The sequence below is a fragment of the Phalacrocorax aristotelis genome, chromosome 10 (genome assembly GCF_949628215.1).
Source record: "Phalacrocorax aristotelis chromosome 10, bGulAri2.1, whole genome shotgun sequence".
NCBI lineage: Eukaryota > Metazoa > Chordata > Aves > Suliformes > Phalacrocoracidae > Phalacrocorax > Phalacrocorax aristotelis.
In genome coordinates, this window is record NC_134285.1 from 5636826 (window position 1) to 5657887 (window position 21062).

The window sequence follows — 21062 nt, forward strand, 5'->3', positions numbered from 1 at the left end:
ATAAAATAACATTCTTTTTCTTAGTTCATTCACATGAGAAAGTGTGGCTGGATTTGGTGTTAGAATGGATTTTAATGGGGGCTTTTTATTTTATTTAACAAAATTGTTTGCTTATTTGGGTTTTACCCTGGATTTTCCGAATAAAAAGAAATTGGAATGGAGTTAAATGAAATTTGAATGGAATCAAACACTTATTGCTTCCCTTTCCTTCCAGGAACATCTGACTAGCAATAGGTATAACATAATAAATCAGCTTGTGGTGGCTTCAAGCCAGTGTGTCTGTAGCATCCATATTTGTTGTACCTGTATATGTGGATGGTATAGGGAATTTACTAGCATTTACTCTAGGTCTTCCTTGAACCAAAGCATTGCATGGAGATTCAATTTTTTTTTTAAAGCAATCTCATGCATCTATAATAAATTCCACCCCCTTTCAAACCCACGCATGCATTTGGATTTCTAATGAATAAGCCTGCATATTTATTCATGAAGATTAAAGAACTGTACAGATAGAGGCAGCTGCTGGCTGAACTTTTTTTTGTCTTTAAATCTGCTGACCTCTGATCAGGAGTAGAGAGGAAACCCTCTCTGATTTACTTAAGCTGTTTGCAGACTGGGACAGACAAAATGGCTTGGTTACTTACTGCTTAGATACGGAATGTGGTTTCTTTGAGTGGGATGCAGAGAAGGGAGGAAGTGGGGCTAAAAACCTCCTGTTTATATTAAAAAAAAAATATACAAAATCCACAAAATTACTTGTTTTCAAGGTATGCCTTCAAGTGCTCTCTTATTGCAGAGCCCTCATACATCTAGGCCCTGATTCACGTTCCCTGCTGCGGCTGTGCTCTGGTCAGATGTGATGCCCGTCTCTGTTTTCCGCAGGCCCTGTTGCTGTTGGGTGGCATCGCTCTTGCCTGCCTCGCTCTGGACCTGCTCTTTCTCTTGTTCTACTCGTTTTGGCTGTGTTGCCGCCATCAGAAGAGTGAAGAACATCTAAATGCTGACTGCTGCTGTACGGCATGGTGTGTCATCATTGCAACCCTGGTGTGCAGGTACGGTCGATGCCTCAGAGGAATGTTCCCTGTTATGTGGGGTGGTGTATCCTGTGTGTGCATCTTCATACTTGGTTTGCTGTCTGTAGTTAGTGGATGTTGGCAGATCCCTCTTTCCACTTGGTACGTAGAAGTTTTAAATATCTGTAATGTATTTTCTTCCTGTCTACCAATTGCTGAACTGCCTAACGGTTTGAGCAATGTGAAAAGGAATGGCTAATGTCCTGCTCTTTGACACTTTGCAAGTGGTAAATCAAGGACATTGCGTCCTCGGGAGCCTATCACTTAAATTGGATGGACAGAGTTCATATATTTAGCAGGTCTAGGTGGAGATTTCTTAGAATCTGGTGTCGAAAAAGAATGACTACATGGGAGAGTAGATAAGAAAAAGAGGTTTGGAAGTGCTGGTATTTTACTGGAGTGGACATTCAGGTTTTGTAGCCTGTGTAAGACACTGCTGCATTTCATTACCTGTACTAAGGTGCCACTTCCAAGGATTGCTAGTAATGGTGCTAGTGTCAACAGTGTTTTATGTTATGGCTGAGCAATAGGAGCTTTTGGAGGTGAGTTGAAAAGAAGGATCTCTGAAAAACAAGCAAAATTAAGTAATTAGTGGAGAACATGCAGAAGTTAAAAGGAGAGAGTTCATGGTTTTGTTTTCAGAGTTGTTTGTGGTTTTGTTGGTTTTGGTTGTGGACTTTTGGTTTGGTGTGTGGTGGGGTTTTTTTGAGTTTGGTTTTTTTTCTTCTCGACACAGATGAGGATCCCATTTCCTAGAAAGTTAACAATGGGGCATCTGAAAGCAGGGACGTGTTTGCAAACTTCTGGAAGTAGTCTTGGACTGGGCTTGTTTTGACTTGGGCTGAATGAGTACTCTTAGCTCTATGGACGTGTGCCCTGAGATTGAGCATTGTGTTTCTTATCAGTTCCAAGCATCGTCTATGCTTGCCCAAGTCTCCAGGTGGCCTTAGCTGACCCTCGGCAGGGCTGGGAGCAGTCCCCTATTCGGAAAGGAGATAACAATGAGACAATTGTATTTTGCAGTGTCCTGTGGTTCACTTTTTGTATTAACCTGCTGATAGGTGGTGGATGTGGTATGTGATCGTTCTGGAGGCAAGCACGTTCCTTGAAGGCCAGGCTTAGCTGTTCAAGGGTTACATTTTGCTACTAATGCATTTGTGTATTGGTTCTTTTGAGGCACATAATTAAGAGAAAAGAAAACCCCTGAAGTACTGGAACAAACACTGCATAGCAGACATTGTTATGAGTTTAGTAGCTGGGGATGGATTTGCCTGTAGAGGCAGGGGCTCTGTTGAGGAGGAGAGCTAGTGCACTAGCCATTATTGCCGTCTTTGCAGGGAGCTCTTCCATGCTTTGTTGACTGCAAGTAGGTGCCTGGAATGGAAAGGCAAACCAGAGAACAACTTGCAAAGAAGAAACCTCAGTCTCGTTCACCTTTCTTTTTAGTGATCTCAGGAGCTTCAGCCGCATCTGTTCCAATCCACCGAAAGTGCTGTGGTCCTAACCCTTTCTTACAAAAGCCATAGCTCATGCTATTTATAGTTGTGCTGCTGCTACAGGCTCTTGTTAGCTATTGTTATGCAGCATATGTGTCAAAGACAGCTGCTGCAGTGTGGTGGTTGTGTTTGTTTTTAACTGTAGAAAGGGTGAGGAGGAGGTATTCTGCACATCTCCCAGAGCACGCGTAAGACAATTTAAAGTTGGAAGGTCAGCTCTGGTAAACTTGATGCGACTCCCAGTCAAGTCTGCAAGCTGGAAAACTGCTTAGGCTTCCTCAAAATCTGAACTGTTGGTTCTCATCCTTGGTGTATCATTTGGTTTTGCAAGTATTAAATGCAGGAGTATCCTTAAAACTAAGATTCTACCTTAATCTGCAGTGATACTGGATGAATATTTGTCTTGATTTTTTTAATCTAAGTTTTAAACTTCCACTCTGAAGTTGGCATGCTTGAGCAATAGCAGGTTGGTCCCATCCATGGTGAGTGAAGGTGCTGTCCAAGTGCTGCCATTCTACTGCAAAGCAGAGATCAGTTTTCTGCCCCTCTTATGTCAGATGGATGTGACAGGGCACTCAAACTGGTGCCTTTTGGTGCTCTGTGCTCCGCGTCTGGCTGGGAATGCAGATATGGCTTCTGACAAGCACAGAATCTAATCTGTGCTAGCAGGAAGCCCCAGTTAGATACCAACAGCTAAAGATTAGTCTGCTGGATATATCCTATCCTAGCTGTGCATTACACATAACAGAAATGCCAGACTGGCAGATGCTGTTATGTTTCAGAGTGATGGGGAATAAGGCTATTCTGAATGTCTGTCTGACAGTAGGCTGACCTGGGAGGCAGTTTGCACCATGTATTCAAGGGGGAAGAAGTAGCTTGGATGCTGAAGCAGTGAGAGATTCCAAACAGCAGCTGGTCTGGTCTGTCCGAGTACCATGAAGCGGACTATTGTCTTCCTAGCCGAAAACTAGTTAACTCTGCTTAAGTCCAGCCATGCCTAGTAGATGCTTATCTATGTAGTACTTAATCCCAGAGGGCTGTTTACACTGTGAATCCTGCTGAGTACTATGGATCACTGTTTCCTAATGACTCAATATTTCCTGCTGAGCAAAAGGGAGAATGCTGAGCCAGCAGGAAGGCATAACTGGTTAACAGGAGCTCTCCAACAAAATGTCTACCTAGTGAGTCTTTCCAGTTGCTCTAGCCACAAAGCTGCAGGAATGATTTGCCTAGATTATTCCTAGAATACTTAATTCATTTCTAGTCCTTACCAATTCTGATTGGTTTCTGTGTATGGGGAGCTGTCTTATAAATCATATCATCCACTAGTTAATTGACCCTAACTCTCCCAGAAAAGAGCTCAGCTCCAAAGGTGGCTAGGAAATTTCATGGAGAGCATACCTGAAAGAAACAGGTACAAAAAGATGGTGAAAACTTGCTTTCTGAAGTGCCAGTAATAGCGCTTTCCCTTGGTGCAAAAGTGCAAGGTGGTAATTAGACAGACCAATTAACATTCCTCCTGAGAACATGAAGTCTAAAAAGGGCTCTCCTTAGGCAGTTCCTGTAGTTAAAGATGACTTGGTATAGTTAGATTATTAATTTCTAAGGATGTGATGTGAACGGCTAGCATTAATCTCTTCAGACTGGTGACTGGGTACCCAGTGGGGTTTTACTGTGTGTGCGTGGTTATTACAACGGAAGGATCGCTCCATCTGAAGGCATGTATATGCTCTCTGTATCAGATTAACACTCTGCGGTTCATGTACACTTTGCGTAATCCAGAAAACGGGTTTTTTTTGTGGGTCATGTTACAAGCTAATTTGGAATTATACTTGATTTTCCTTTCTGAGTCTATATCAGGGAATGTCCTAAGCCCATGTGACTCTTGCGTACAAGCAACAGGAAAGTTATTGTCCAGACTTGATTTCTTGAGTCTTGCTGAGAAGTGATACTGAAGTGTGTGTATGCAACCTGCAGTACTTTACATTGTAGTGTTGTATCTGTAGGAATACATTGAAAATATGGCATGCTGCTCGTCTGTCTCATGTCATATAACCCTTTAAAGAGCTGGTAGAGCATACTGTCTCTCCAGTGTGTTTCTGTGGATGTGCACTGGTGGTGATAACATTGATCTTAAGAGTGTGGTGTTTTCTTGACTTAATATAAGTGGATTTCCTAAAACTTACCAAAATGACTGAGTAGCCAGGTGGCTCAAGCGCAGTATTGAACAGCAGGATCAACTTTTTAAATGGCCTGTAAGAGCTTGGTAGGTTGGTGGGGTTTTAGTTTGTTTGGTGTGGGCTTTTTTTTTTTTTAAGATTTTTATTTAAAAATATGAGTGAGAAGGCAGGTAAGGGAGAGGTGGGGTTAGTGGAAGTGACAGGAGACTGACAAAGGTTAGGTTTGGGAGGAAGAACAGAGGATGGGACGGTGTGGATTCAGGAGGAGAGAAGAGTGTGTGATAGGGATGGGAGTGTGACAGAACCAAGAATAGCAGAAGTGGAGAAGACTTGCCTATAAAACCATTGAAAATGCATTGGAGTATCTTCCACAGGGTGCTAGGGAGGAAAAAAGCTGTGTCATTCAGGATTGCTGTTCTTGTATCCACGCTGTGTGACAGAAATACAGACTTCCCCATTGGGTGATGATTTTGTCATCCTGTACTGGGAGATGGATCTGCTGTACCTTAGGCTACTGAACCTCCCAGGGTTTGTGCAAGAAGCCATGTGATTTGTCCTGACCTCAAGGACTTACACTGTTGGGTTAAGATGAGTTGATTTATTTTTCCTTTAAAAGAACATGGTTAAATAGAAGGAGCCCCTCTATTTCCCTTTAATCAAATAAAAGGTAGTTAAAAACTGGTGCAAATCCTTAAATCTGCTTTAAACAATAGCAACTTATACCAGTGTGTGTAGGCAGGGATTTGAAACAACTGTTGGATTTAGATGAAGCCAAATGCAAACAGAAAACTAAACAGCAATGGTTTCTTTCCTCTTCCCCTACTGGCAGCTCCCCCGCTGCTTGCCCTTCAGCTCTGCCCCATTCTCAGTCACAGCATGGGTCCAGGCAGCTGCCCCCAGCCTGGGCTTCAGGGATGCTTTCCTTCCTCTTCTAGCATGATAGAAAGAACTACCACAAAACTGTACAGTTTGCTCCTAGGAGAAGGGACAGCTGTGTAAGTGGCTCTTGCTAGCACAGGGTGTGAATGCAGAGCCGGCTTTTGCTGGGCAGTAATGGAATAATTAATGCTTTATGTGTAGTTTCCAGTGAAAGCATGATACGCATGTCTAGAGGTATTGTCACTTGAATTAAGTGGCTTTTATCCCAATTCCTGTTGCTCTAGTGCTTTATTTCAGGAGTAGTGACTGTGCCTAGGGTGTTAAGGGCAGTGGAAGCTGTGGTTCATGCAGGGCTGGGTAGGAAGCCTACAAGGATGGATGCTGGTGTGGTTCTGCCCTGAACAGGGCAAAAAATTGAGTCCCTTGCCTGTAGCTGCTTGTACTTCATAAATGGTACCTTTGAGTAAACTGGCTAATATACCTAGCTGAGCTGCATCTTTAAGGACAAGATAACTGCTGCTACTTCAGAGTACTGTTTCAGAGTCTCTTCCACCAAAACAGCGCTACTGTACTGGGCAAGCAGCAGGTCTTGGGCACTTACCAAGCCTTTGCTGAAAGAATAGGCTTCTAGTAGCTGTAACAGGCTGAATAAAAAATTGCTCACCAATTAAATGGGTCAGATATGTGTATTGAATGTCAAGAATGTTCTGGAATTTATTTGGCGTCTATAGTAGAAATAACTGTTAAAGTTTTGTACTGCTCAGGAGAGTGAAAGGGTCTGTCTGAATTTGTTCACTCTGATAAGACAAGGGGAAATTCAGGCTAGAGACTTGTAATTGCTGCAATGGGACGCTGAATTGCCTTATTCTGGGCATAGCTCTGGATGTGTAATCTCTCTAGTTCAGAGGGAGGACTGTGTGTATCTCTTATCCCTTCCACCCCTGTGCATCCTAGGCATGTATTATCAAGTTCTGATAATAGCTGCAACCAGGGAGGAATGCAGAGGGCTTTTCCCTCTTCAATTATCAGCGTCATTTGCATTAGGAAAATGTTTGAGGAATGGTGTTCATGAAGAGGCTAAATATTAAGAGTTACGTACCTGCTGCCTCTCTTTCTGTATATGATGTAGGCTGCCTACTGTCCCTGGAAGACTCTTCAGATGAGGCCTTTGTGGGCCAAGATCTATAACTTATGAAGATTCAATTGTTGGAAAAAGCATGAGGCTGACACCGATTTTTTTATAGTGGATCCAATTCCAGTGCATGATCTTTGCTTCCATTTCTTGTACATATGAGCAGAAATGCAACCAGGTGAACAATGTTGTTCTGCTTACTCTTTCTGAAATGGATGAGCGCAGGAAGGGAAGGATGGATGCTGTCTTCTGGCAGGAGAAGAGTGAGAGCAGAAAGTCATTTGGACTGCAGATTGATGTATGCAGTGGAGCAAATCTGTGCAAGGGACAAAGGCCACTCTGGCCTGCTTGCTTGGTTTCATTTCCCAGCTGGGTGGTGATGGTAGTGAAGAATGCCTGACATCCTTTAGTGACCCTTCCTGCTAAACAAAGGCACTACAGTTGTTCTGAAAACTGTTGTTTGTCTTGTTTCCTTACTCCTTTATTCCTCCTTAACACCAACTCGGCAAGGACAGTGCTATAATCCAAGTGCAAAGTTGTTGCGAAGAAACTAAATGTTTCATCCAGAATAACTTTAGGTTTACACCAAAACCACCGCCACCACCTTCCTTTCCACTACCCCAAACACAACCTTGGTGTCTTGAGAACCTTCTCAGAAAAGATCTGTAGTGCTCTGAAGCTACATGACATGAGATTAGGAAATTTGTATATTGATAATGTTTGTTTGCCCTGAGTTCAGTTGTGTGACCCCTTCACAAGTTCTTTCTTCCTCTGTTATTAGGAAGAATGGGCTTGGGAAAAGGAACTCCGAGTTCCTGCAATGATGTCTTAATAGAAGAGGTATCTCTGGTTTGCATGAGATAATCTGGTTGCAACTCACTTAGATCTTCATCCTTTAAGTGAGGCTTAAGCTAATATGGTTTACTTCATAATTGGGGCAGACTGATATGTGTGGACGGTTATGGCAAATCAGCTGATAGGTGGTAATTTGCTAAGCAGCTGGAATTGAGTTGTGTTTGCAAGCTTGAAATTCACTTGCTTTAAAAATAAATAAGCTTTTTGTCCCAGTAAGTTATTAAGCCTAAATCAGTGCGACACAAATGCTTCTAATGGGAAGGTAAGATAGATGATGTTCATAGATACTTCGCAGTGTAGAGAAGAGGGCATGGATAATGTATCTAGAGGAACCACGACCATAGGGGAAGTAGTCAATGGAAGCTCTTTGCATCCTGCTTTTTAAAAATGTTACGAAACAATCTGTATTTCATGTCCAGAGAAGGCATGAGTCTCCTGACATAGCAACAGTAGCTCTTGCAGGAGCCACTGGAGAGCCACTTGGCTGGCTGGATTTCTGATGCCCTATGGCTACATCTGAACTCTCTAACAGCGCTCTAACAGATTTTTCATTGTGCAAATGCACATCTTGAGAAGGGACGGTGTTCTGCTGTTCATCACATGGACGCTATACAGAGAATTGGTGGCTATATGGAAGACGTGGCCAAATGTTTAAAGGCAAATTTTTTTGGAGGTTGCTGAGGAGCAGGACTTACCCCAGCTACCATTTGTGGAGGCACATGGCTTCCCTTTCTGTGGAATGTGCTTATGTGACTACAAAGGGAGCTGTTGCAGTAAGCAGTGCATTATATAGCTTGTCTCTTGGCTTAAACACTACCCTTTCTTGCTTTCTTTCTCTGCAGTGCTGGAATTGCTGTTGGCTTCTATGGGAATGGAGAGACCAGTGACGGCATTCATCGGCTGACGTACTCACTACGCCATGCAAACCGCACTGTGGCAGGTGTCCAAGACCGGGTAAGTACTAGAGGAGACATGGTAGTAAATGGGGAGTGTGGGAATGAGCAGACTTGCTCAGCACCTCTTCTCTTGAATCTGGCTGTGCCTGTATCTCTTCCTCTTTTTTGTTAGTCTCTGGGCTTAGAAATGTGCTAAAATTTCCATTAATGGAATGGTGCTTTCTTCAGCTCTTCTAAAAATATCAAAGCAAACAGCTTGTTAAATGCAGGCTTCTCTTTGCTAGGTTTAAAACAGCTTCTGCCTCAGCTCTTCCACACCGGAAGAGGAGGCAGGCCAAAGCAGACAAGTCTGTTAGTAAAATGTATCATTTAAGTACAGTCAGTTGTTGCTGTGCCACCTCTAATTTCATGGTATCATTCTGCAACCCTGATGGCTGCAAAATGTGTAAGTGTGTTAAAGGCTCAGCTGAGGTGCTGTCACTGGACTACTTGCAAACAATCTAATTTATAGGTGCTTTTAAGTTGCTTTTGAAGGGTAAGCAGTCTGAGCCGCTTAAGTCAGAGGACTGGTAATCTGGAAGCTGTCCGTTTCTTGCTAGTAAGGATGAATCATTTTACTTCCTTGACTTCTTGTCCTTTAATTATTTTTATTTTCTTTTCTTTGCCATGCTGTAGGTACTAGATACCACAGTAGCCCTGAACCAAACAGTGGAACCAAATTTGCTCATCCTGGAGGAGATGTTCTCGAAGCAGACAGACTACTTGCATGTTATCCAGAAACTGCAAGGTCTCTTGGATGATCTGGTCAGACAAACAACTGAAATCCCCTTTTGGAAGAACGAAGAGCTGTCTCTGGAGGAGCTGGCAATTCAGATTGACCTCTATGACTGGTACAGGTGTGTAGCATGCTGTAGTGTAGTCGTTGTAGCATCTGTTTTGGCCTCTTTTGCAACAGTGATGTGCGTGTTCTGGGTGACTAAGCCAAAGGCTGTATATATTACTGCAGGTGTTCATGGCCCACACAGCTGATTTTTTTCGTACGTCAAAATTGCATTCAGTGTAAATGAAAATGCGTGGCAACAACTTTTTTCTTAACTGTGTTCACCACCAGCTGAAGGGAAACTTATTCTCAATGTACAAAATTTGTAGCTTGTGTTCTAAGACTGGGGAAAAAACAGCTACAGAGATAGCTACTCTTGTGTCCTATAAGTGCGCTGTAGTTGTTTGACATATGAACTAAATAGAATGGAAAACTTAATTAGTTTCATATGTTAACACCACACCCTAACATTCCTTTTTATTATACTTCTTCAATAAAAGATTGCATCAAATGAATTCCGCAAAAAGAAAACCTCTATCTACACATGGGGAATAACTGAAGCATTTTCTAAAAAATGTCTAGGAAGTTCAAGAAACTGCAATGCCTGTTCTTCACTTGATGATGCCCAGTTGCATTCTCACTCCCCACTGTGTGTGCTGGGTGTATTGTGTAAACGCTTTTACCTGCATCAACTCCAGACCCGGTAAATACCCAGAGCTGCCTGGCAATTAATCATTGATGATTTTTTTTTTTTAACTTCAAGAACAGAAGGGCTCTGTTTTTCCCACAAGTCACACTAGCTTCTTGATCTGTGCCTTTTATACACCAGTTTTACTCTGCAGACAGTGTGTTGGGTTTTTTTTTTTTTGCTGTAGGTGGCTGGGATACCTGGGCCTGCTCCTGTTCCATGTCCTGATTTGTTTGCTGGTGCTCTTTGGGCTCATTAGGAACTCCAGGGCCATTCTTCTGGGGTAAGTACTGACCCAGGTGGAGTGGGTAAAGGAAGGTCAGCTGAATGCAAGTGCCTGCTAGTTTAAACCTCTAGTCTCTTGTCAGTTGATTTCAAGGACTTCTAAGACTGAACAGCTTTAACTTGCCACTCAATATAGAGAGACTTTGTAGAGCGTAGCTACACGATAGATGCTCGCAGAAGGGTTCTTGAGCTACAAAATGCAGTGGTACTGGTGTCCATTGCTTTTGCATCAAAGACAAGGAACTCATCTGGGTGGTCTGCCTTTTGCTGGGTAGCATGGATAGCCTCTGTTTGCTGGGAGATAGTAATGTGAGCATCCTTCCCTAAATTTACAGGTTTTAAAAATCTCCCTTCAACTCTCTATAGTTGTGGAGGCATTTGTTAATCGATGATAAGCGTTGCATGTGTCCACACAACTTTTTAGCATGCCGTTTGTGTCATGATCTGCTCTTTGGCTGTCACACCTGCAAAAATGTTAAACTGAGAACAAGCAATAGTTTGTACGGTTATGAGGAGAGGTCTTGTCGTCATGATATTGCAATATTAATGCATGTCTGTTTCTAAAAAGCACTGCAAATGCTGCCATGCTCAGGCCCCATTACAAAAAAAAAAAATTCCTCTCCCTATCTTATAGCTTTGTTTAACTTTGCATATTTGGCAAAGATACTGGTATCATAACCACAGCGACAGTTTGACAACTGACATGGCCAAGAGTTTATCCTGGTGCATGGTGATGCCATTAATAATTGGAATGCATATTGAGATTTATTATTCGCCAGATGACCTCATACCTGGCAGGTTACACAGGCAAAAGTCCAAGTGTATGCACAGATGGTAAACCCAGGGTTTAAATTAGAATCTCATTCCCTGTTAGCCAGAAGTTCATATTAAGGCATTCCCCAAAGGGAGCACATGACATGAAGAAGCAAGTGTATCACAGCTAAGCAAGATGGTGAAATGCCCGTTTTAGATCTCTTAGCCAAGCAATCAGTTACTGACCTAGTCATCTTCATTTAAAGTAAAACAACAAATATGTCTTATTGAACTGATTACCATGCTCAGCTGGAGGCACCAAGCCGTGTTGCCCTTATGTCATAAAACTACAGAATCTTGCTGATCCATGGCTGATAATTTTTGCATCCATTTGGAAAAAGCATAATAAAGTCTTCAGCCATCTTATTCCAGAGTGCTGCACAGAGGTCAGTCTGGTGAAGCTTCATTAATTCTGCAAGATGAGCCACTGATCCATTCAGAGAATGGGGATTATTCAGAATTAAAATAAGTTGGCAAACTGAGGGATAGATTTTTTTTTTTTTTAAATGTAGGCCCATAGACTTATTTTTTTTAAAGCTCTAGTCTTTAATGAGACAAATGTAGCAGAAGAGATGTCCCTTCCTCAGAGACGCTTGCACTAGGTTTGAATAAAGTTCATAACCAAGATATTCAGATTTTTGGTTTGTTTTCTCAAGAGGTAGGTGGGAGGAACCTACTTGTGTTCAAAGCCTGAAGGAAACAGCATCCTGAGAGAGCAAGCCAGTGTCCCTTTACTTTGAAGATAGGGATACAAAAAATGAAACTCCTTATTCGTCTGTGTTCCTGTACCTGAGGGAGTTGAGGAGCACTTTTGCCTACGTATCTCTAGTACTCATACTGACAGCAAAGGTGCAGAGCTAATATGCTGGTTGGGGAAATGCAAAAGCCTCTTCCACCCATGTGTGCTAGCTGAATGTCACTGAGACCACTGCTCTGTCATCCCTCTGCCTTGCGCCTGCTTGATAGCAGGTGCTTCCCACTGTTTCTGTCGGTAATGAGGTCCAGCTTTCAGAACAAAACTTGTAAATCTGTGCAGAGATGGACTCGGGTGGCAGTGGTAGACACCTAAACTGTTGCTCTGAACTGTTTGCCTGCAGGTGACTGGCTCTCTCTTGGGGCTGTGTTGGGGTGCTTAGGTGCTGTTCGGATGCACGCAGCCTGCAACCAGTCAGGTGTCCTAACAGGGGCTGAGTGTTCCCTCCCACTGTCTGCAGCCATGTAGTACTTACACCTGTCAACCCCATTTATTCTAGGAACAGGAGGGATTTGTCCAATTTTGGATCAGTATGTTTTTGTGAGGTTTTTTTGATGTGGCATATTTTTCTTTTAATATCTTTGCATGGGGAAAGTAAAGTCCAGAATGGGAATAGTGGAAGAAGCAATGGGATTGTAGTTATCCATCTCTCAATCTGTGTTCTCTACAGCCACTCCTTTGTCTTTGTGCCTTTGGCTTGCCTGCTAGAAGCAGGGTAGGACTTTGCTTTCACCCTCTTCTTCCTTCCCCTCCAGACCCAGGGCCAGGTAACATGTCAAACAACTACTGGACATAAACTGATCTTGTTCATGACATATAAAGTGGGTTGGTTTATCTGAAGATACAATAGTTAATAATTTCATGTTCATGACATATAAAGTGGGTTGGTTTATCTGAAGATACAATAATTTATAATTTCTTGGGTTTGGTAATCGCTTTGGACTCCAAAGAATACATCTTTTGAAAGCATCTGCTTGAAATCGGAGCTTCTACATCTGCCGTCTGTCTGTCTTCCACAGGGTGTGCTTGCTTGGGGTGTTTGCCCTGATTGTCAGCTGGGGATCCTTGGGTCTGGAGCTGGCTGTTGCTGTGGTAAGTGGCTCTGATCCAGGTCCCATTCACCCTTTGCTGCAGGTTTATCAGACACAAGATTAATGTTATGCTATGGCTGTTCTATAGCGCATCTTGTTTTAAGTAGCTGTCATAGCAATTTGCATCTGTGAAGAGTACAGAGCTCCTTCTTCCTCCGTGGTGTGGTGCGGTATATAGTACTGCTGTGAATGTGTAAAGCAGTGCTGGTGGGGATGACAATGAGAGACTTCAGCATCTGAAACACCCTCATAGTAGAGGGTTCCCTGATGTTAACCTGGCTCAACTGCTCTTTGATACTGGTGTTCTTTTATATTCCTTTTCCCTTTTGTCTTTCATCTATCTAGGGCTCCAGTGACTTCTGTATTAACCCTGATGCTTATGTCTCCAAAGTGGTTGAAGAGAATGCAGTGCTTAGTGCTGGTAAGTGCTGTGACTGACTTTGGCACTGGGTACCGTGGCTCCAGCTGTAACACAGGAGCATGGTGGTGGCTGAGAATTTAAGGATCTGTTTGGAACAGAGGAGCTTGCATACAGTGGGAAAAGTATATGTGCGTGGAGGTCTGGAAAACCAATGTTCCTCCCAAAGAAGCATTTATACTCCGGTCAGAAATGCAGATGCATAATTTTCTTTTTGTCAGAAGAGTCTTCAGAACCTTTCTTCTCTCTTGGCCGTAGAAATAACTGATAAGATGGAACAACAGAAGTCCCTGGATTATTTTGCTTTGAATGTAGCACTCTTGAATCTTGTTCTCCTCTCTAAGTGACAGAACTGTGGCAACCGCAGTGTGCAGTTTGAGTTGTAATTTTTAAAACTTGATCTTCGGTTCATATTCCTGAATCTAGAATCTTACTTTTGTATCTATTATCAACAAATATATATAACTTTTTTCTCTTAATGGTGGCTATAAATTAGGAGTCTCTTTAAGGCTAATTTAAAGGGTAAATGAATGGAAACAGCCACAAAAAGTATGAATTTCCCTTTTCATTATAAATGCAGTATTTTGGTTGCTTTGTTTATCCTGTTCCATTTAAAGCAATATGCCTGCGTCACAGTGGCATCCAGCTTGAAGCACTGCTGGATTTTGGGTTGGTTTACTCCTAATTTAGACCAAAGTGGTTGGTGAGTTGAGGGGTGCCTCCAATTTGGATCGCCGGGGGGCAAAAGTGGTTCAGAACTGTGACTTAACAAAAAAAAAGTGGTTGGGTGCCTGCCAGCAGAGATACCACAAGCGTGAAAAAGGAAAAGTATTTTCCAGGACTGAGTGTGCTGCTTAGATAACAAAGTTAACTTTTCTTTCGCCCTACCTTCTCTCCTCCTATAGTTTTTCTGTATAGTTCTGTGCATAATAAAACACAAATAAGCAATGACACTGACTTGCAAAGAGAGCCACTTGTGGTTTTCCTGGTTCTTATTTAGTGAAATCAGAGAATATTTGCTTTGTGTATAGAAGGTCTAGTGTATGGCCGTGCGCTTAGCCAAATGCTGCCTCTGGCTGTGCAATTGATAGAGAATTAAGTATGTAGCCAGGCATGAGGATGCAGGGATTGGAAGCAATAAGAAATGTTTATGTCTGGAGGCAGAATGTAGTATAAAAGAATATGTAGAGGTTGATATCACCACCCTAGAGTTTATTTTTGGAATGCCATATTTATTGATTTCCCAGGAAGGAGAGGATAGAGCCAGGCAGCTCAATACATAAGGGTCTTTGTAGCAAAGAAATACAAAAGGCAAGAGAATGAGTGTTTGACACTGCACAAGATGAAAATTCTTTCTTGGCTGTGAAGGTGATGAAGATTTGGCTTCAGGTACCAAGTTAGTCTCCTAGTTGTTCAAGGAGATAAATGGGTCAGTGAGGCCAAGGGGAAATATCTGATGCTAATACCAGCTGTGCTTGTAATAATTTGCTAATGCAAATCAGCTCTGGAGCATGTTTGGTAACAATTAGATTGACCCTAGGAAACTGAAGAAATGCCCCTTTGTGCTACTTCTCCATTTCAGTTGTCCTTGTCTCCTTGGCTCCTGCAGCTTTTCATTAATCAGTATCATTCATTTGAATGCTAACGGTGAGTGCAGGGCTGACATTCCTGTCCCTCCTTCTGCTTCCCCCGGCAGGGACAGTCAGCTCCCCCGGGTGAAATCAGGCTCTGTTCTGGCAGCACTGTCAGTTATAACAGTTGTTAAGGCTCCATAAATAACAGTGAATGGGTCTAAGTGAAATGCTGAAGAGGGGGAAGAGCAGGTGTTGTCACAGGTTTGAGTTGGAAGGGTGGCCCCTTCCGTGGGTTGCTGGTGTGTCAGCTCCCTGCTGTTAGGCGGCCGTTGAGTGTTCGTGAGCATCTTTTCCTTTTTTTCAGAAGGAAATCATTTTAACTTCTGAGCCTGCCATAGGACTAGGCAGCTGGCTGGGAGATGATCCAATGTTCTGCCTTCCTGTGTGGATTTTCACTGCTGTGTCATAGTTTATGATTAGGAAGCTACAGAAATTGCTCTTGGTCCCTGATGTTGGGACTGTCCTGTTCACCTGAGCAGGAAGGAAAATCACATCATGAGGACTGCAGTGTGGCACTACTCAATGACACTTGAATCCCAATAATGGCTCCTTAGAAACATCTTTAAAAGTCTGAAGTAAGTGTTGGTATCCCTTAATATGCTTGGCTGTGAATTGTAGCAGCTGCTTTGTGATCAGTTGGCCATTTATACTGGAGCAATGAGCTCGAGTAGGCAGGGCAGGCAGCTGGGAGCCAGCATCGATGCTGTCCTCTTGGAAGAAGCTGCCCTGTTTGAAGGCTCCCAGCTCTAGTGTACAGACTTTTCACACTCTCTGGTTTGTTGCCTCTGCTTTGAGGGTAATGCTCTCCAACATTAACAGCAGGATAGACAGATGAGGCAGAAACACTTTAAGATTGCTCCAGCTAGTTTCACCAGACTGTATCTGTATCTGACCATGAATTTTTCAGTTCAGAAGAGAGATGACTGAGAGAGGGTGTGAATGGATGGAGGGGCTCAGGTAGTCCATGGAAGAAGAATCCTTTGGAAATTACCATATATGTAGGAACCACATTTACCTTGGGAGACACTTGAGCTATAATTGAACTGAGAGGGCACTCATGTTTTCAGTCTTGCCTAGATGTCTGCTTTTGGCCAGTGCTGGGGTATGGCATACTAGGCTAGGTGCTGCCATCTGTTTTTAAGGATGTAAGAACTAATAAGTAAGTAATCTTAAGCAGTTTTGTAGTTCTGGGTCAATTTTTGCCTTTAATCACTACTTTTAGTTGTCTTTGAATATGTGTTGTAATATTCCCAGCCCTATGCTCTGGCATTCAGGCTAGGACTGAGTCACCTAGGTTTGCATATTTGCAGTGGGTTTTTTGTTGGTAGTGGTTATAGCAGTTTTCACAGAAAAATAACTATCTTGGATACTGGGCAACTAGTATGTTAATATTCCAGTACGTGTATTAATTGCTATTTGCAAATCTAAATAGAATTAATGGAGCTGAGAACAATCTGATTAAGTGCATTATTACTGTCGTGTTTTTAGCTGGAGAGGAGGTGTCCTTGTTTTGTAGATAAAATGTGCTGCATTAAAAAAAGGAAGGGGAATGAGAGGCAAAGAGCCTTAATGCAGATTTCCTGGAGAAGAGACTTAAATCATTTTGCAGAAGAGGCTGATATATGTGCCTAACTTGCCCAGTGTTCATTAATTGAGATAAAGTCAATGGAGTTGAACAGTGGCTGTGTAATCTGCTCCCGCTGCTAGTAAAAAGACTTGGTGCAGCCAAGATGTTTATTTTCAAAGCGGGAGGCCATCTTCTGGTCTCATTCTCTTTCATTGATATTATGTTGTTATCAGATGACTTATTGCATAAAATTAAATACAAAGGCATAATTTGTCTAAACAACAAGAATAGCTGTCTCCAGATTCTCTTACTAGAAATTTGCATGGTGAACAGCTACTCGGTTCATCTGAAGGAAATGTAAACCTCAGGGGATGGATAATGAGGCCTTTTACCTCTGGTGCAGCCAAGTTGGTCAGTCTGGATGCTGAGACTTAGCTGCTCAGATATAAGCAGCAAGCATTCTTGTTGCACACAGCCTCATCATTGGCCTCTCACTGATTAGCTCTCATCTTAGAAGCTCAGAGCTGAATTAATTGGAGAACTGACACCAGCACCACCTCACTTTCTTCTCTAGAAGGAAGGTCGGGTCAAAACCTCATGTAGGGCATGTGGTGGTTGCACAGTCATTACTTGGGCTTAGCGGGCACTGCAGAAAAGAGTTTGCCCAAAGAAGTGCTCTTGAGAACCCTGGTGAGCTGATGTTGGTGTTGAGTAGCTGTTTTGCTGCATGGTTTTGTTGGACTCCTGATTAGCAGGAAGCTTTGAGTGGAGGGCATGTGGGATGGCTACGAGCTCTTTGCTGAAAGCTCACGATGACTGATTTCACCAGTACAAGAGTGGCATATATGAGAGAAGTATAAATGTTATGCAGATACTTCCCTTTGCTGTTAGACTGCTGCCTTAGGGAAACAAAACTCCTGGTGGAGAACATGTTACCTGGGCAAGAAGACCTGGCCAGAAGGGACTTCTTCCTTTGACATCATAGGCAATATACTTCAACTTCCTCTGAACCCACAGAGCCAGTCTCACTGGGTGTGCAAGCTGCTTAAAGAATGCTCAAGTAGAGATGAAGGGCTGCGAAAAGCTGTTCTAGGTGTGGAGGGTTTTGTTGCTGTTTGTTTTTTTTTTGAACTAGATTCTTTTTCTTGATTGATCTTTACCCTACAGACCTTCTTGCTGCCTTTTGGTGGGTGCATAATGCCATTTTTGCCTTTTGGCTGAGCTTTGAAGTGAATAGTAAGTCTCCATGGTTGCAGAAGCAATAAGTAGCTCTAGCAGCTGAAGCTGTCTTTAGTAGGCAGCTCTACTTTCCTTTCTAGGAAAAACAGACTTTGCAAAAATAAAGCATTTTGGGTAGTTCCCTTCCCTGCCTTCTGCTCCCACAGTGCCTGTGCACTAAGAGTGGGTCAGGAGGATTGCTGCTAGCAACAGCAGGCACAGGCAGCTGCAGATGAGACCCTGCCTAACCCTTCCTCTATAAACTAGATTGCCTAAAGGCCGGCTTCAAAAATCAGATCCAACCTTCAAGAATTTTCCTTGAGAGGAAAATGCATTGGAAAGATAATAATAGAAAGAAATTGCCTGGAGCTATTAGCAGAGTGCAAATGATGGGTTAGTATAGCTGTTTTCTGGACAGAAATTTGAGATTTGCTGTTGTACAGGATAGCCTCCACCAGGTTTAAAACTCTCCTCTTTCCCAGCCTGTGGTATGGAGGCAGGAGTCATGCTCCTCTTAATTTGCAGGCTTTGCAGCACAGAATCCCTTTAAAGCAGCTTCGCTGCCTATTGTATCTTTAGCTTTAAAGCACCACAGCTATTAGCACACTGGGTTCAGCGCAGGGGAAAGCCGCTCCTGCTGGCTTTGCCATTTTGGAAAGCACGTTTTATGTACAGTGTCACACTTGTCAGCTGCAAAGCCAGCACTACCACAGTGAAGCCTTGTTGATCCTGCCTTCCAGGGAGAAGCAAAGGAAGCACTTATTTCAGTGTACTGCTTTTCACTTCACTTGTAACAGCAATCTTTATCCTGGGTTTACAAGCTGCAAACTATGATGATATCAGGAATGCTCATCTGCCATCTGTCAATCAGGGATGATCCAGAAGGCCCTGAAAAAACATTTCTGGAGCTTTGTATTAGCGGTGTGTCATACAACTTAATGCACCTATAAAGGCGATGCAAACTTGATACCACTGTGGAAGCCTAAGAGAAATTTTTAGTGGTTTGGTGGTTTAAAATAAATAGGGGACAAGATCACAGCTCCTTTAGGTGACTCTGTATGATGCTGTGGATTGCTGTTGCTATGCTGTTCTTTCAGCATAGGTGCATTTTCATCCATTTTTAGCTTAGCCATTGAGTGTGATTTATGAGCCTGGGAGGAGCCGTCCTTTCCTTGGCTCAGTAGTTGTGGATGGTCACTTCTGTGGTCTGCCCAAAGTGAGGCACACAAAGCAGTTCTTGCTGCCCTCCTATCTTCCCAGATTTTGCTAATTGCTGTTTAGAGGCTTGGCTTGGCTGGGAGAGGTAAGTCATCCCAGAGAAGGACTTGAATGGTGACGGGGGGGATGCAGATGGAGCAGCTGGCAGAAGCTGCCCCAAAGTAGGCTAATGAATTATAAATAACAGCTGTCAGGTTGCATTGCCAGTGTGCAGGAGCTGACAGTCTGTTGTAACACTTGGTCTCCAGCGTGTTGGCTTGCCGAAAGGTGCATTCAATATTTATGGGAAGTGTGGCAGAGTCAGAATACAGTCAGGTCTGCTTCCTTCACAGCTCTGCTCACTTGTGGTTGTGCATTTTACTGATTTCTGAGTTGGGACTGACTAGAATACCTTTGCAGTCTGGAATACGTGTTGCTGAAAGTCACAGACAGAAGACTAAAAGGAATGGAGAAAAGGATACTAGTGGGGAGGGAAATGCAGAGTGTATGTGTGTTTTGGGGCTTTTGTCATCTTTACCAAGCCAACTTCACCCTGGATTTTGCTGAGCTGACGCACTCCCATTCATCTGAAGAGGAATTGTAAATATTTGAGAAATAATCTAAAAGTATTTGGATGATCAAGTTGTTCAGAGCTCCCTCCCTCAATAGCATTATTGAGAACAGTAGGGGAAAGCCTGATACTTGTAACTTGTGTACACTGGCAGTTGGTGTAGTAGTATGGAGGGCTAATGAGGGCGCAAGGCTGGTTTCGTACGCATCTGAACAGGGAGAAATAAAACTGTCTTCAGGCCTGGAAATGGGTGATGCTGCTAGCAGAGCACTGTAACAGTCTTCTCTGGAACTTTACAAGTACATCCTCACCTTGCTGCGATTACTGATAGAGCTACTCAGTATTAAGACTAACTTTTGGAATGTTACCAGCAAATGATCTGAGGTCCCTTGAACAGATAATGTGTTGCTGGTATCCTAATACATGGCAAGAGCTTTCCTTCCTGATGAAGTCTGCAGCGTTGACTCAATACCAAAATAACTTTTTTTTGCAGAATTCAAAAGAAGGGTGCAAAACAAATGGCATACTCTTTTAGTTAAAGTCTAATTAAAGCATCTAATTAAAATCTAATTGTGTGCAAGTGACACCATGAGAAAACAGACTACTATTTACTTGTCCATCCTCAGTACATGTCAGAAAGACAAGAACTTGTGGTATTCCATCCATTTCCTCACTTGCTTTTAGTGATACTATTTTTAGGAAATATTACCAAAAGTTATGATTTTCTTGAATGAAGAGGGCTTTCTTACATTCTTCTACAGAACACCACCTAAAACCAGTTTCTCCTGAATGGGATAGAAGGATCCTCCGTTGCGAAGAGGTTTTTTGGGTTTTTTTTCTTTCTTTAAAACACTTGAATTTGTACACTGAGGAAGCAGTACATTCAGCTTTGTAGTAGCATAGAGATGTATGTTTGCACTGTCTTTGGCCCAATGGTGTGCTTCCACAGGTATTTTTGATAGCAGCCTGTATTTATGTCACCACTACTACCCATCCTGTGCTAATGTTTTGTGGCCGGTGAACTGAATTGCCTGTAAGTTGAGTTGTCTCCTTCGCTATGCACCCAAGGCAGTGGTCTGTACCTCTGGTTGCTTCCAGTGATCATAGGTTGGTATTCTGACACTTGGAAGCTGCAGAAATTAAACATCTATTTGGATGTTGGATCCTAGGCTAAGGTCTTGCCTTACAGTCATACTGCAGATAGTGCTGACTTCTGAATAAAACTTTTTTGATGGCTCACTGAACTATATAAGTGGGGCAGTTAAAACAAAAAAAGTTAAAAGTTAAAAGTGGGGCTGTTAAAACAAAAAAAAACCAAACCCCAGACAACAACAACAAAAATCCCTCCAAAACAATCAGATCTCTTTCTCCCCAAAGGCCGGTTACTTCCCTTTCTCTAGTGCTATCCATGCAACTGTAATCCTACATGGAGACAGGGAAATATTTCAATTTGTATTGCATTTTCATTTTCTGTATTGCTTTCAGAACTTAACAC

The 21062-nt window shown here is 42.7% G+C and overlaps 1 protein-coding gene across 3 annotated transcripts in view; it reads left to right on the plus strand.

Annotated features, from left to right (window-relative positions):
- The window catches only part of TTYH3 (tweety family member 3), a 75904-nt gene that overhangs the window by 40202 nt on the left and 14640 nt on the right, over positions 1 to 21062 (plus strand). For all 3 annotated transcript variants that reach the window (XM_075104867.1, XM_075104868.1, XM_075104869.1), the window contains exons 2-7: positions 883 to 1052; positions 8458 to 8569; positions 9187 to 9407; positions 10207 to 10302; positions 12891 to 12963; positions 13308 to 13383. In XM_075104867.1, the coding sequence (XP_074960968.1) occupies positions 883 to 1052; positions 8458 to 8569; positions 9187 to 9407; positions 10207 to 10302; positions 12891 to 12963; positions 13308 to 13383 (748 nt within the window). The remainder of the gene's footprint in view (positions 1 to 882; positions 1053 to 8457; positions 8570 to 9186; positions 9408 to 10206; positions 10303 to 12890; positions 12964 to 13307; positions 13384 to 21062) is intronic.